The sequence below is a fragment of the Mus pahari genome, chromosome 1, assembly GCF_900095145.1.
Source record: "Mus pahari chromosome 1, PAHARI_EIJ_v1.1, whole genome shotgun sequence".
Classification (NCBI taxonomy): Eukaryota; Metazoa; Chordata; class Mammalia; order Rodentia; family Muridae; genus Mus; species Mus pahari.
In genome coordinates this window covers 125,363,996-125,377,795 of record NC_034590.1, presented here as the reverse complement: position 1 = coordinate 125,377,795, position 13,800 = coordinate 125,363,996, and the positions used below count along the sequence as shown (strand labels likewise).

The 13,800-nt window shown below is 35.7% G+C and overlaps 1 protein-coding gene across 1 annotated transcript; it reads right to left on the bottom strand.

Moving 5' to 3' along the window:
- Window positions 1-2,315: 2,315 nt before the first annotated feature.
- Window positions 2,316-3,245, bottom strand: LOC110323374 (olfactory receptor 5B3-like). The gene has a single exon (XM_021200555.1). It carries the CDS (start codon window positions 3,243-3,245, stop codon window positions 2,316-2,318), a length of 930 nt encoding a protein of 309 aa, XP_021056214.1.
- Window positions 3,246-13,800: the final 10,555 nt, after the last annotated feature.

Below are 13,800 nucleotides of genomic sequence, written 5' to 3'. Positions count from 1 at the left end.
TTTTACTGTCTGTTCTCTCTTTTTACTAAGTGATAATGTATATGAAAGCTAGGTAAAGAACTCAGCCTTTAAAATTTTTCCTTAAAGTAGGATAATCTGAGTTTTATTTTTTCAAACACATGTGTCTTTCTGCACACAGATGAATCTATTCCTACTCTACCCCCACATTATGGAAATTTCTCTTTGAAATTTATGGAGAACATTAAATAAAATTATAATCAACAATGATTCAGAGTTGTTGAACATGACAATACCAGTGAAGAAAGAGGCCATAAATTTGAAAGAGAGAAAGGATAGGTATATGTAATTGGAGGGGGGTGAGATGAAAATTATGAAAGGGGTAAGTGATATATTTAAACAATAATCTCAAAAATAATATTATAAAAATAAGCATGGTAAATAGATATAGGTAACTTTCTGAGGCTAATTGGCCAAAACACTGTAGTAAAAATATATTGATAGAATCTGAGGAAGGTCTTCATAGTTGGCACACACACACACACACACACACACACACACACACAAACACACACAGAGAGAGAGAGAGAGAAAGAGAGAGAGAGAGAGAGAGAGAGAGAGAGAGAGAGAGAGAGAGAGAGAGAGAGAGAGAGAGAGAGAGAGAGAAATAGACAACTATATATTTTGGAGAGTAATATGAAGAAATAAATGATAAAAATTAAAATTAAAATAATCTAATATTTGTTATGCAAATCTCTGTAAGTTTCTCACCTAACTCCATTATTTCATTAGGAAACAGAAAGCTTTGTATATTGCATAAACTATACTTTGAGAATAAATTCCTAAAGGAAGTAAGATATTTAATCTGAAATTTTTAATGATACTAGCAAAGTTAAAGCTGAAAAACAAAGCCAATATAATTTAATAACTGTTTTTAGTAATTAAATGTGAAATGTTAAAAAGCATATCATTATGTTACAGAAGTACAGGTAAAAAAAGAAGATGGATTATTTGTGAATATTCAGCAGGTATTATGTGATAGGCAATGTGCCATATTCTGGGATTATTCTGTCTCTCCAATATATTTCTAGGAGCTCGACTCTATTTTTCCAAGTATGTACTTAGACCACTTAACCAGTATTACATATCACAAAACTTGTTAGTTTCCTTTCTGTTGCTGTGATAAATATGCTGACAAAAGGATTCTAAGAGAGCATGTTAATTTGGCTCATAGATTTAGTGTGCACAATCATGGAGAGAAAGCCATGATAGTAGAAAATGGAGTTACCTGGTAACATTCCACTCTCCATCAGTTGGTAAAGGTATTGGTTTTTAAGGCTAATAATCTGGGTTAAATTCCTAGGATTCAGATAGGAGAAAGGGAGAGGCAATTTCCAAAGGCAGGAAGCAGAGGGAGGTGAATTCTGGAGCTGGACTAGATTTATCAATTTTACTGTGTCTAGTACTCTAGTACAGAAAATGACTAGTGCCACCAATTTTTAGAGGAAGTCTACCAATCTCAATTAACTTAGCAAAGATAATACTTTATGGGACAGAAACTAACCTAACAATGAGAATCCATAATACTCTTTCCAAAGCCTAGGCCATTAGGTGACTCTATATAGTGTTCAGTTGATATCATTATTAAACATCACAGAAGTAAAATTCAAATTAAGCTTTATTTCATAGCTAAATGTTGTTCTATTTTAATTTTCCAGTTATTCAAATTTTGACTTAAGGCTGTGTGAGGATTCACATGGAAATATAGTTGTAAATGATTACAGAAACCTAAAATATTCTTTTACTTATATCCCAATGAATCTTTTTCCTACATTCTCCACATGTAATTATAACACTCTTCTATGTCCTGTGCAGAGAACTCTTATTATAAAGTTAATCACTTTTGCTGATCCTGTGTTAGAAGAAGAAAGCTGTACAATTCTTCACTGGCCAGTCAAAGCAAGAGTCAAATAATGTCACTGATACCAGAAAAATATTCAAAATGTGTTAGTAGAGCAAAATGTATATAAAGGTTGTTCTGTAGCAGTCAACTAACATCAAAAGCATAGGTACATGGTAATCATTGATTTTTAAATATTGTTTACATTTTACTAATAATATTATATTAAGGAGTTACTAATAAAAAGAGTACATAAATACCCATCATAGGGTTATTGTCAATAAGTCAAGGGAAAAAGTGCAACTCTTAAGTATGCTCCAGAATTCACTATTTTTCTTTTAGCTATATGACAATAACATAAACTTGCAGACATATGAGTATCCATTATTAATTTAACTCTATGTGGAAGAAAAATGGTATTATTTATCTTGAATATTTATAAGTAAATCATCATAGGCTATTTTGCCAACTGTAGAACTTTTGTGAATGCACTCTTGACTTCTTTGTTCCGCATGCTGTAGACCAGAGGATTCAGCATGGGGATGATCATGGTATAGAACACAGAGGCAATTTTGTCAGTGTCCATGGAATGGCTGGAGCTGGGCTGCAAGTACATGAATATAATCGTCCCATAGAAAATTGATACCGCAATGAAGTGTGAGGCGCAAGTGGATACAGCCTTTCGATATCCAGAACTTGAGTGCATTTTAAAGATTGTAATAAAAATGAATATATAGGATATCCAGATAACTGAGAGAGCAAAAAAGATATTGAAGCTCACTACATAAACAAGAACCAGCTCACTAACATGTCTATCAGAGCAAGAGAGAACCATGACTGCTGGAATATCACAGAAGAAGTGATGTACTACATTAGACCTACAGAATGAAAGACTGAAAGTGTCCCCAATGTGGATGGAGGCATTCAGAAAACCACAGGTATAGGAACCTATAGAAAGACAGACACACACACTTGTAGTCATAGTGGTGGCATAGTGCAAGGGCTTGCACACTGCTGCATAACGATCATAGGCCATTGAGGCTAAGAGATAATTTTCCACAGTAGCAAAGGCTACAAAAAAGAACATCTGAGCAGCACAATCATTGTAGGAAATGATCTTCACTCCTATTAGCCCAGTCATGACTGTAGGTGTGACAGCTGAAGAGTAACAGAAATCAACCAAGGATAGATTACCTAGAAAAAAGTACATGGGAGTATGAAGACGAGAGTCCAGGACAATCAGCAGGATCATCCCCAGATTTCCCACCAGGGTGATGGTATAGATGAGGAGAAATGTAATGAAAAGGGGAAGCTGTAGGCTTGGGTCATCAGTGAGTCCCAGCAGGAGAAACTGTGTTACTTCTGTATTATTCTCCATCAGAGTCATCTTTCAATAATTACATTGTCTATACCAACTGGAAAACAGAAAGATGATTACATAGAACTTGAATTAAAGTGGAAAAGCAAAGTCATATGTCTTAGTATAGAAATAATCTGTACTTTGTAACTGCCTAGAAAATAGAACTTTAACCAAATTTGATGTAGTAGTTATATAGAGGAGTACATGGGCCAGAATGTAAAGATTAGTAATGGATTCCCTACCCAACTTTAAATTTTTGTAGTGCCTATGCAAAAATTGAGATTACTTAATAACTAGATAAAAGCGAAGTGAGGATGATATCCAAATTAACTTCTGAATTCAGTAACAGCTCAATTTCCCTGTTGCTTACTTTCCAAGGACTGCTATAGAGAGAAACCTTAGATGTCCATTCTTCGCATCTTCATGTATTAGAATCTGATGATTGTTTTCACTTCAGTTATCTAGCACAACAGTTTGAGTAATTTATTTATATTTTCAGGTATAAAATGCCAGTCATTGCTTTAGGTCCTTGATTTTATTTAGCCTGTGTTGTTCCACAAGTATGATAATTCAAACCAAATTTTAATTAATTAAAAATAAGATAAAATATATTTATGTATGTATCTTGGAAAGAACTCGGGATTATTTGAATTCCAGAGTTCAATTTTTTTTTCTTTTTTTCTAAGCATACATTCCTTTTCTAATCAATTATACTAGGAAACAAGGGTGCCATATAAAATAAGTATGGTGGCTTGAAAATAAGCACCATGTTCCCTTTATTGGTATCTATATGTTGATACTGATCTAAGCATACATTATCAGAAACCTTGGGATTTCTCATTCTTGCTCTGAATCCCTCCACCTCTTCCTTTAACCACCTGCTGAAGGGGCCAATGCTGATGAATATAGCAGAAGTTTTAGCTATAATTCAAAAATTATGACTTTCTTCCTCACTTTTCTCCATCTGCTGCCTATAAACAGCTTCTAGAAATATAAGTTGACTGTGTTTCTCATAAACACTAAATTTCTCAAACTTTTCTTCTGAATTTATCACTAAATTACTTTATTAAAATGAATATGATTAATAGCTATGTGCAGTAGATGTGGTAGGTTAACTCACGTATGTCATCAACTTCATATTTATGCAGTTATGGAAGATGCAGGAAAATAATCATAATCTATAGAACATGCAGAGCTTTGGCCTATTCACTTCTTAGGATTCACCAATTCAGAGCTAACTTTCATGACAAAGGAAAGGTAAACAGTAGAATCAATCCATTTTGTGGTATCATTGTGAGAAGTCAACAAGATTCCATAAAAGATAGTAAGTGTTATTGTAAAACATCCAATAAGTGGTAGTATTAATGTTATGCTTGGAAGGGAGAGAGATCTATTTTCTGTGATGATTTGACATATTGGAGGCTAGTCAGGAGTTCTTCAGCTACTAACTCTCCTTCTCTCCTCATTTGCCTTAACTTCTTTAATTATATCACTGAGTGATTATGCTGTCCAACATGCCCCTGGCCATGGGATTATTGTGAATCTTGTAGCATTTGTTCTTTGAAAATTAGAAAGACTCACATTACTGTTATGCTTTTCTCTACATTCCTTTATCACAAATAATAGGATTATAAGTAGAAAATAGACAAAAAATTATAGCTATTCACACTAATTGGTTCTTGGTTGAAATAACCGATGTGTTAAGAGAATACATAAACTTCCTAAAATAGAAATTTTTACCTTCATGTAATAAACTGCATCCAGTTATTGTTTTAAGAAACCATTTCCATGATCACGTTTTTCTTTAATATAACTCACAGTAGGCATTTCTGCCCAACTCCTTCTCCATAAACTACATGTCTCACAGTTAATGTTTATTTCACATACATGTTTTGAAGAGGACAGTAAATCCTGTAGTGTGAATGTGACATAATCAAGTCAGCCTCAGAATGCTGGTTACACAGTTCTTTGTTGGGGAGTGCACTACAATTTCATGCTTCCTAAACATGGAAAACAGAGAAAATAGAAGTAATAAGCTTTGCCTTCTGAACATATATCAATTTTTCTTGTTCAAGGATGTTCCACACATTCACCTTACCTACAAAAAAAAAATTGATAAGATTCTACATCTCACAAATTGTAGCCCTTGTAACCTGAGAAAAAAAAGAAAGTCTTCATGACATCATTCAAATTAAAATCTAGCATTTTACCTTCAAGTGATTTTTCTTAACCATGCATGAAAACTGACAGAAGGTCTTCAGCCAAATAGTGTTCATAAAAATGATAACACTGAATACCACTCAATTCATGGATAAATGCTTCTGAAACGTAACTTAAATCATGTTATTATTTAAAAAGCTAATGCATGAAGAACCAGAAAAACTAGAAAGACATAGATACCCCTGGAGAATGAAAATTCATGGGAATACCTGTAGCTCCTCTTCTCCTTTCTCAAAAAGAAGCAATTAATTAAAACTGTGGGCAATCACGTGCCTTTGGGAAGTTCTAATTGAACTCAGGGGGTTTTTAATGACAATGGAATAAGGAGGACATGAAGTTGAGAGACAAGATGAAAGGCACTGGGAAGAGTTAGATGGCTGGAGTGAGGTAGTAGTAGATGGATATGCTCAACAAAAATTGTATCAGTATATGAAATTTCAGCTATTAAATAAAAATATCAACACAGAAACACACAACTCACAAACATACACAACTACTGTCTGAATTTTATTGGATATTTTATTTATTTACATTTCATATGTTATTCCCTTCCTGATTTCCCCTTTGGGAACCCCCATCACATTCTCCCTCCCCTGCTTCTCTGAGGGCGCTCACTCACCCACCCACCCTCCCACATCTGCCTCCCCACCCTGCCCTACATTGGTGAACCCCTAATTAATATTGCTTCATTTACCCATAAAAACAAACTAGATATCCCAGAAACCTAAGGTAAAAGCAGATAGTACACCTCTAAAAACTAAAGTAATAATAAAACAACTCCATAATATTCTGAAATATTCATAAAGATACACCTTATTCAGCCATTATAAGAGAGGCTTTTACAGCAACAGTTAGGTACAAATATAGAGGCCAACAGATATATATTACACACAGAGAGAGAATGTGGAGCCTACAACTCTAAATGAGATGTCCCCATCAAATTCTTTCACCCAGTTCAGGAAACACTTGAATGGATATGCAGAAGGAGTTAAAAGGACAGAGGATGATCAAGAACACCAGAACAATGTCCTCTACACCAACTGAGCAAATCAAGCTTTTCTTCATTCACAGAGACTGAAGCAGTAATCAAAAGGCCTATATTATTTCCTCTATATAGATACTACAATTTTTCAGTATTATACCCCTATGGAAATTTTGAATATGTGAAGAACCTGGTGCTTTATTCTTGTTCCTGCTACTGGGGATCTGTTATCTTCGTGTTAGTTTGGCTTGTCCAACTTAGATATGATTATTTTTGTTTGTTTTCATTTTATTTTATTTTATTTTGCTGTATTTTGTCATTATCAATTAAAATCCTGTTCTTTTATAATGAGAGACAGAAAGAGAGTGGGGCCAGATGGAAGAGAAGGTAGGAAGATACAGAAGGAGTAGAAGGATGCAAATATGTATACAGAGTATACTGTATGAGAAAAGAATATATATTTAATAAAATTGCAAAAACAGAAATATCTATTAAGCTATTATATAAAATAAGAAATAGGTAATTTAAACAAATCTATAATTCCTTGAGAAACAAAAGCAGTCAGTCTAGGATGCATAACTATAAAAATGCCCAAGACCAGATGATTTTAGCCGATAATTCTACCAAATTATAAAGAAAAGCTAACAACTATACTCCTCAAATTATTTCACAAAAAAAGAAGCAGAAGAGACAGTGCCCAATTAATTTTATCAGGTTATAGTTACCCTAATATCTGAAATTTTATGAAACAATTTCCTTCATGAATACATACAAAAACATGCCTTTAAAACACTTGCAAACAAAAAATCAAGGAACACCTCAAAAAGCATGATACACATGGTAATGTCACTAGATGCACAAAAGGCCTTTGACAAAATCCATCACTTTCATGATAAAATTCCTGGAGATACTAGGGATTAAAAAGTGCTATCTCAACATAATAAAGACATTTTACAGCAGGCCAATAGCATACATCAAAGTGTATGATGAGAAACTCAAATCAATTTTAAGAAAATCCGAAAGAAGACACGGTTGCTCATTCTTTCCATATCTATAAAATGTAGTACTTAAAGGCTTAGCTACAGTAACAAGAAAATTAAAGAAGATAAAGAGGATAAAAGTTAAAAAGGAAGAAGTTGAACTGTCTTTGCTTGCAGGTATAACAGTATCCTTAAGGGACTGTAAAATTTTCACGACAGAACACCTGGAAAAATATTAACTCATAAATGTTAGTAGTCTTCCTATAGATAAATATTAAATGGATTGAAAAAGAAAACAGGAAGACAATATCTTTCATAATAACGTCACATATTATAAATTTTTTGTGTAACATTTATAAAACAAGGCAAGACTTCTCTGATAAAAATATCAAGTCTTTGAAGAGAAAGATGGGTTGATCAATGGAATAGAAGATCCAGAAATAAACATATACCTATGATCACTTGATCTTTGAGAAATAAGCCTAAACCATCCAGTGGGAAAGAAGATAGTATTTTCAACAAATGGTACTAGTTCAACTGTCAGTCTGAAGACAGAAGAATGCAAATTGATCCTTTCATATCTCCTTGTAAGTTAGAGATTCAAGAACATTGGCAAGATGAAAATATAGTCCTTCCATTTCCAACAGCCAATTTGACACTTTACTTACTCCTCAATTTCCTCAGCTCCAGGGCTACTGTTTTCACTTTCCAACGGTAAACTCTCCCTTCCATAAGTCTCCTGGATATCTCTCTAATCCCAAACACAAATACATCATTTAAAACACTTTGCCTATCTTTGCACCTTATTCCCTCCCAAAAAAAAAAAAAAAAATCCAAACTGCTTTCCTTTTCAGGGATATCCAATTTTCTCCACTCATGGTTCATGGATAGTCACATTAAGGATATCCTCTATGTTGCTTCTACATCTTCTTATGAGCCTTCTCCTCCCAATGACAAACATTGCTCTGCATATAAAAAATGTTCTAAGAAATCACTAGATATGCACTCACTGATAAGCGGATATTAGCCCAGAAACTTAGAATATCCAAGATACATTATGCAAAACACAAGAAAACCAAGAAGGATGACCATTGTGTGGATACTTCATTCCTCCTTAGAAAAAGGAACAAAATACTCATGAAAGGATATAGGTACAGAGACAAAATTTAGAGCTAAGATGAAAGAATGGACTATCCAGAGACTACCCCATCCGGGAATCTATCCCATCATCAGCCACCAAACCTAGATACTAATGCTCATGCCAGCAAGATTCTGCTGAAGGGACCCTGATATTGTGCCCTCTTGTGAGGCTATGCCAGTGCCTGGCAAACATTGAAGTGGATGCTCACAACTAGCTATTGGATGGAACACAGGGTCCCCAATGGAGGAGCTAGAGAAAGTACCCAAGGACCTGAAGGGGGCTGCAACCCTGTATGTGGAACAACAATATGAACTAACCAGTACTCCCTGAGCTTGTGTCTCTAGCTGCATATGTAGCAGAAGATGGCCTAATCAGCCATCACTGGGAAGAGAGGCCCCTTGGTCTTGCAAACTTTATATGACCCAACACAAGGGAAGGCCTGGGCCAAGTAGTGGGAGTGGGTGGTTAGGGGAGCAGGGGCAGGGGGGTATAGGGAACTTTCAGGATAGCATTTGAAATGTAAATAAAGAAAATAATAATAATAAAAAATAAAAAATAATAAAATTTAAAAAAATGTTTTTTCATCCCCAGCTTTCTGTCTCCCAGATCTTGGCAGACTTTCCTATCTTTACATTTCCAGAAAAAAAAGATTATACCGTTGGAGTTCTGGAAAACTCTTTATGAACATCATTTTCCCTTATTTCTTACCTCATCAAAACTCTTGACAGCACCATCAATGGATGCCTCCCGGTCTATGCTCATTTGCCACCAGCTCCCTGATCATCCCTTATTCTAAGAACTTAACTCTGAGATTACAGATCATAATCGATTACCACATTTCTTAATTCTTATTCTCTCTCTCCTCTCCCTCCCCCTCTCCTCCCCTCTCTCTCCCCATCCCTCTTCCTTAACTGAAAAATGTCCTCCATTTTGTCTAAAATTTCAGGTTCTATCACTCCAAACTTCTTTTATAAAAACATCACTCATGTTACTTCTCCATCTACCTTCATCAGACATGCTTATTCAGAACCATTCTTGTTAGATTCCTTCCCTGCACCCTTGCCCCTGATCCCCAGAACCACATTTAGCTGCCCATAGTAATATTCTATTCCCTGGAAGTCCATTGTCCAACCACCTATTCCCATACCTTCATGAGACCTGCAGATGTGGAAGCATACAGTTTGGATTTCCTCCCTGTACCCTACATCATAAGAACTCTGGAAAATGCACAGCTATACAAAGGAAGGTACTGTCCTCTATAAGTTCATTATAATGAGCTTCTTACCAGACCCTTCTCATTCTCTTACCAGACCCATCTTTCTCTAACACACTGTGTACTCATTGTCATATCAAACTGCTGGTAGACTTGCACTGTCACCTAACTTTGATTGTCCAATTTAAGATTATGAAACATAGGCCTGCCATACCTAGTTCTTCTAAGATAGGTCCCTTCCCAATACATTGGATGTTATTACAACAAGAATATCCAGGGAAACCAGATTCTATGTGCCAGCATAAGAACAAAATCAACAAAATCCAGACAATTATGACAACTTCATAGCAAAACTATTCTACTACAGCAACCCTTGGCTATCTCTATACCCACTAAACCAAGAAAATGACCTTGAAATAGTCCCATGCATTGTGTCAGATCACACCAGACTATGACTGGACCTAAATAACAATTAAAACAACAGAAAGCTCACATACTCATGAAAACTGAACCCAATAATAACTCTCTATTCAATAATAACTTGGTCAAGGAAGAAATAAAAAAAATAAAATTTTTCTAAAATTAAATGAAAATGAAAGCATAGTATATCCAAACATATGGGATACAATGGAAGCACTGTTAAAAGGAAACTTTAAAGCATTAAGTCCTTTCATAAAGAAACTGGAGAGATCCTATATTATCAACCTTACTGCACATAAGAAAGCTCTAGAATTGAAAGAAGCAAATACACACAAGGGGAGTAAAGTGTATGAAATAAACTCAGGGCGGCAATCAACCAATTAGAAACAGAGAACAATACAAAGAATCAATAAAACCAAGAATTGATTCTTTGAGAAAATCAAGAAGATAAGCAAATCCTTAGCCAAACTACATAAAAGAATGAGAGACACTACAAATAAGCAAAATCAGAAATGAAAAGAAACATAACAGCACACAATGAGGATATTAAAAGAATCATTATTTCTTACTTCGAAAAAAAACTGTTTATAGAAGACTTATTTATAATAGCCAGAAGCAGAAAACAACCAAGATGTTCCATAATGGAAGAAAGAAAACGGAAATTGTGGTATAATGGAATACTATTCAGTTACAAAAAAAAAAAAAAAAAACAAAAAACAAAAAAACAAAAAAAAAAAAACATTGGTTCCGTGAATTCACAAGCAAATGGGGGGAGTGAGAAAACATCACCCTGAGTTAGGTAACCCAGACACAGAAGAACACACATACATGGTATATACTCACTCATAAGTGGATATTAGCCCCAAAGCTCAGAATACCCACAATTCAACCCACAAACCATATGGAGCTTAAGAAGAAGGAAGACCAAAGTGTAGATTCTTCAATCCTACACAGAAGAGGAAACAAAATAAAGTGAGGGAGGCATCTGGGAAGGAGAGAGGATGGAGATAGACAAAAGATTGGGCAGGATTAGGTATTGGGAAGGACAGGAGAGAAGTACAGATGGTCAGGTAATTGAATAGAAATATGTAGAATTGGGGGATGGGGAACAGGAGTAGCCACTAGAATATCCCAGATGCCAGGGAAATGAGAGGCTCCCAAGAGCCAACTGCAATGCCTTTACACAAAACATCTAACAAAGGGGAGATAGAAACTCTAGAAAATACCTCCAATAAGTAGGCAAGGTCCTAGGTTGAGGCATGGGGCCACCCACCAATCTCAAAAGTTTTAACCCAGAAACATTCATCTTCAAAGGGAGAAAAATGGAGCAGAGACTGAAGAAAGGCCAACCAGAGACAACAACATTTGGGCACCCCATCTTCAAACACCAAACACCCACGCTATTGCTGATGCCAAGAAAAGCTTGCTGACAGTATGTCTGTTCCCTGAGAGGTTATACCAACTGACCAATAAAGATGCAGATACTAACAGCCAACCATCAAATTGAGCCCAGGGACCCCAGTAGAAGAGCTAAGGGAAGGCCTGATAGAGTTAAAGGGGATTGCAACCCGGTAGGAAGAACAATATCAACTAACTTGACCATCCAGAGCTCCCAAAAACAAAATCATCAACCAAAGAGTATACATGGAGTAATCCATAGTTCCAAACACATATGTAGCAGGGGATGAACTTACCTGACATAAATGGGAGGTAAGGCTCTTGGTCTTGTGGAGGCTTGATTTTCACCCTCCGAGAATGCTAGAGTAGTGAAGCAGGAATGAGTGAGTAGGCGGAGTAGCAACCTCATAGAGGAAAAGGGGCTGGGAGAGAAGGGCATTTGGATGAGGGGATCTGTGGAGGTATAACTGGGAAGGGAATATAATTTGAATGTAAATGCATAAACTAATAAAAATATTCCCATCATCTTAGTGCATAATTCTATCACTCCATCAAAGAAAACTTAATACTAATACTTCTCAAACTATTTCATAAATAGAAACAGAAGGATTGCCACCTAAGTCATTCTATGAAGCCATGGTTTAAAGATACCAAAGCCACAGAAAGACACACAATAAAAGAACTTCAGATCAGTTTCACTTATGAATATAGATGCAAAAATACTCAATAACATTTTTGTAAAATGTATCCAAGTACACATCAAAAAGATCATTCAACATGAGCAAGTAGGCTTTATCCCAGGAATAGAGGGATGGTTCGTTATGTGAAAAATCCACCAACTTAATTCACAATATAAACAAACTCTGGATCAATCACATGATCATCTCATTAGATGTCTTCAACAAAATACAATAGCACTTCATGTTAAGTCTTGGAAAGATCATGAATTCAAGACTCATACCTAAACATAATAAAAAACAATACACAGCAAACTACTAGCCAATATTAAATTAAATGGAGAGAAATTTAAATCAATCACACTAAAATTAGGGACAAGACAAGGGTAACCACTCATGCCCTATTTATTCAATAGAGTATTTGAAGTTCTATCTAGAGAAGTTAGACAAGAAATGGAGGGCAAAGAGATATAAATCAGAAAGGAGGAATTCAAGACATCACTTTTTGAAGGCTATATGTTAGTATGCATAATCAACCCCAAAATTTCGTCCAGACAACTCCTACACCTGATAAAAAAAAAAAAATACTTCAGCAAGTAGCTTGATATAAAATTAACCTAAACTAATGAGTAGCTTTTCTCTACACAGAGTAAACATGCTGAGAAAGAAATTAAGGAAACACCCTTCTTGATAGTATCTTGGTGTAAACCTAAAAAGGCAAGTGAAACATATATATGACAAGAACTTCATGTCTTTTTCTTTTCTTTTTTTCGAAATTTTATTAGATATTTTCTTCATTTACATTTCAAATTCTATCCCGAAAGTCTCCTATACCCTCCCCCTGCTCTGTTCCCCTACCCACCCACTCCTACTTCTTGGCCCTGGCATTCCCCTCTACTGGGGAATATAAAGTTTGCAAGACCAAGGGGCCTCTCTTTCCAATGATGGTCAACAAGGCCATCTTCTGCTCTATATGCAGCTAGAGACAGGATCTCTGGGGGTACTGGTTAGTTCACATTGTTGTTCTACCTATAGGGTTGAAGACCCCTTCAGCTCTTTGGGTTCTTTCCCTAGCTCCTCCATTGGGGGCCATGTGATCTAAACAATAGCTGACTGTGAGCATCCACTTCTGTATTTGCCAGGCACCGGCATAGCTATCAGGGTCCTTTTAGAAAAATCTTGCTGGCATGTGCAATAGTGTCTGGGTTTGGAGGCTGATTATGGGATGGATCTCTGGGTGGAGTAGTCTCTGTGTGGTCCATCCTTTCGTCTTAGCTCCAAACTTTGTCTCTAACTCCTTCCACGGGTATTTTGTTCCCTATTCTAAGGAGGAATGAAGTATCCACATGTTCATCTTCCCTCTTGATTTTCTTGTGTTTTGCAAATTATATCTTGGGTATTCTAAGTTTCTGTGCTAATATCCACTTATCAGTCAGTGCATATCAAGTGGCGTCTTTTGTGATTGGGTTACCTCACTCAGGATGATATCCTCCAGATACATCCATTTGCCCAAGAATTTCATAAATTCATTGTTTTTAATGGCTGAGTAGT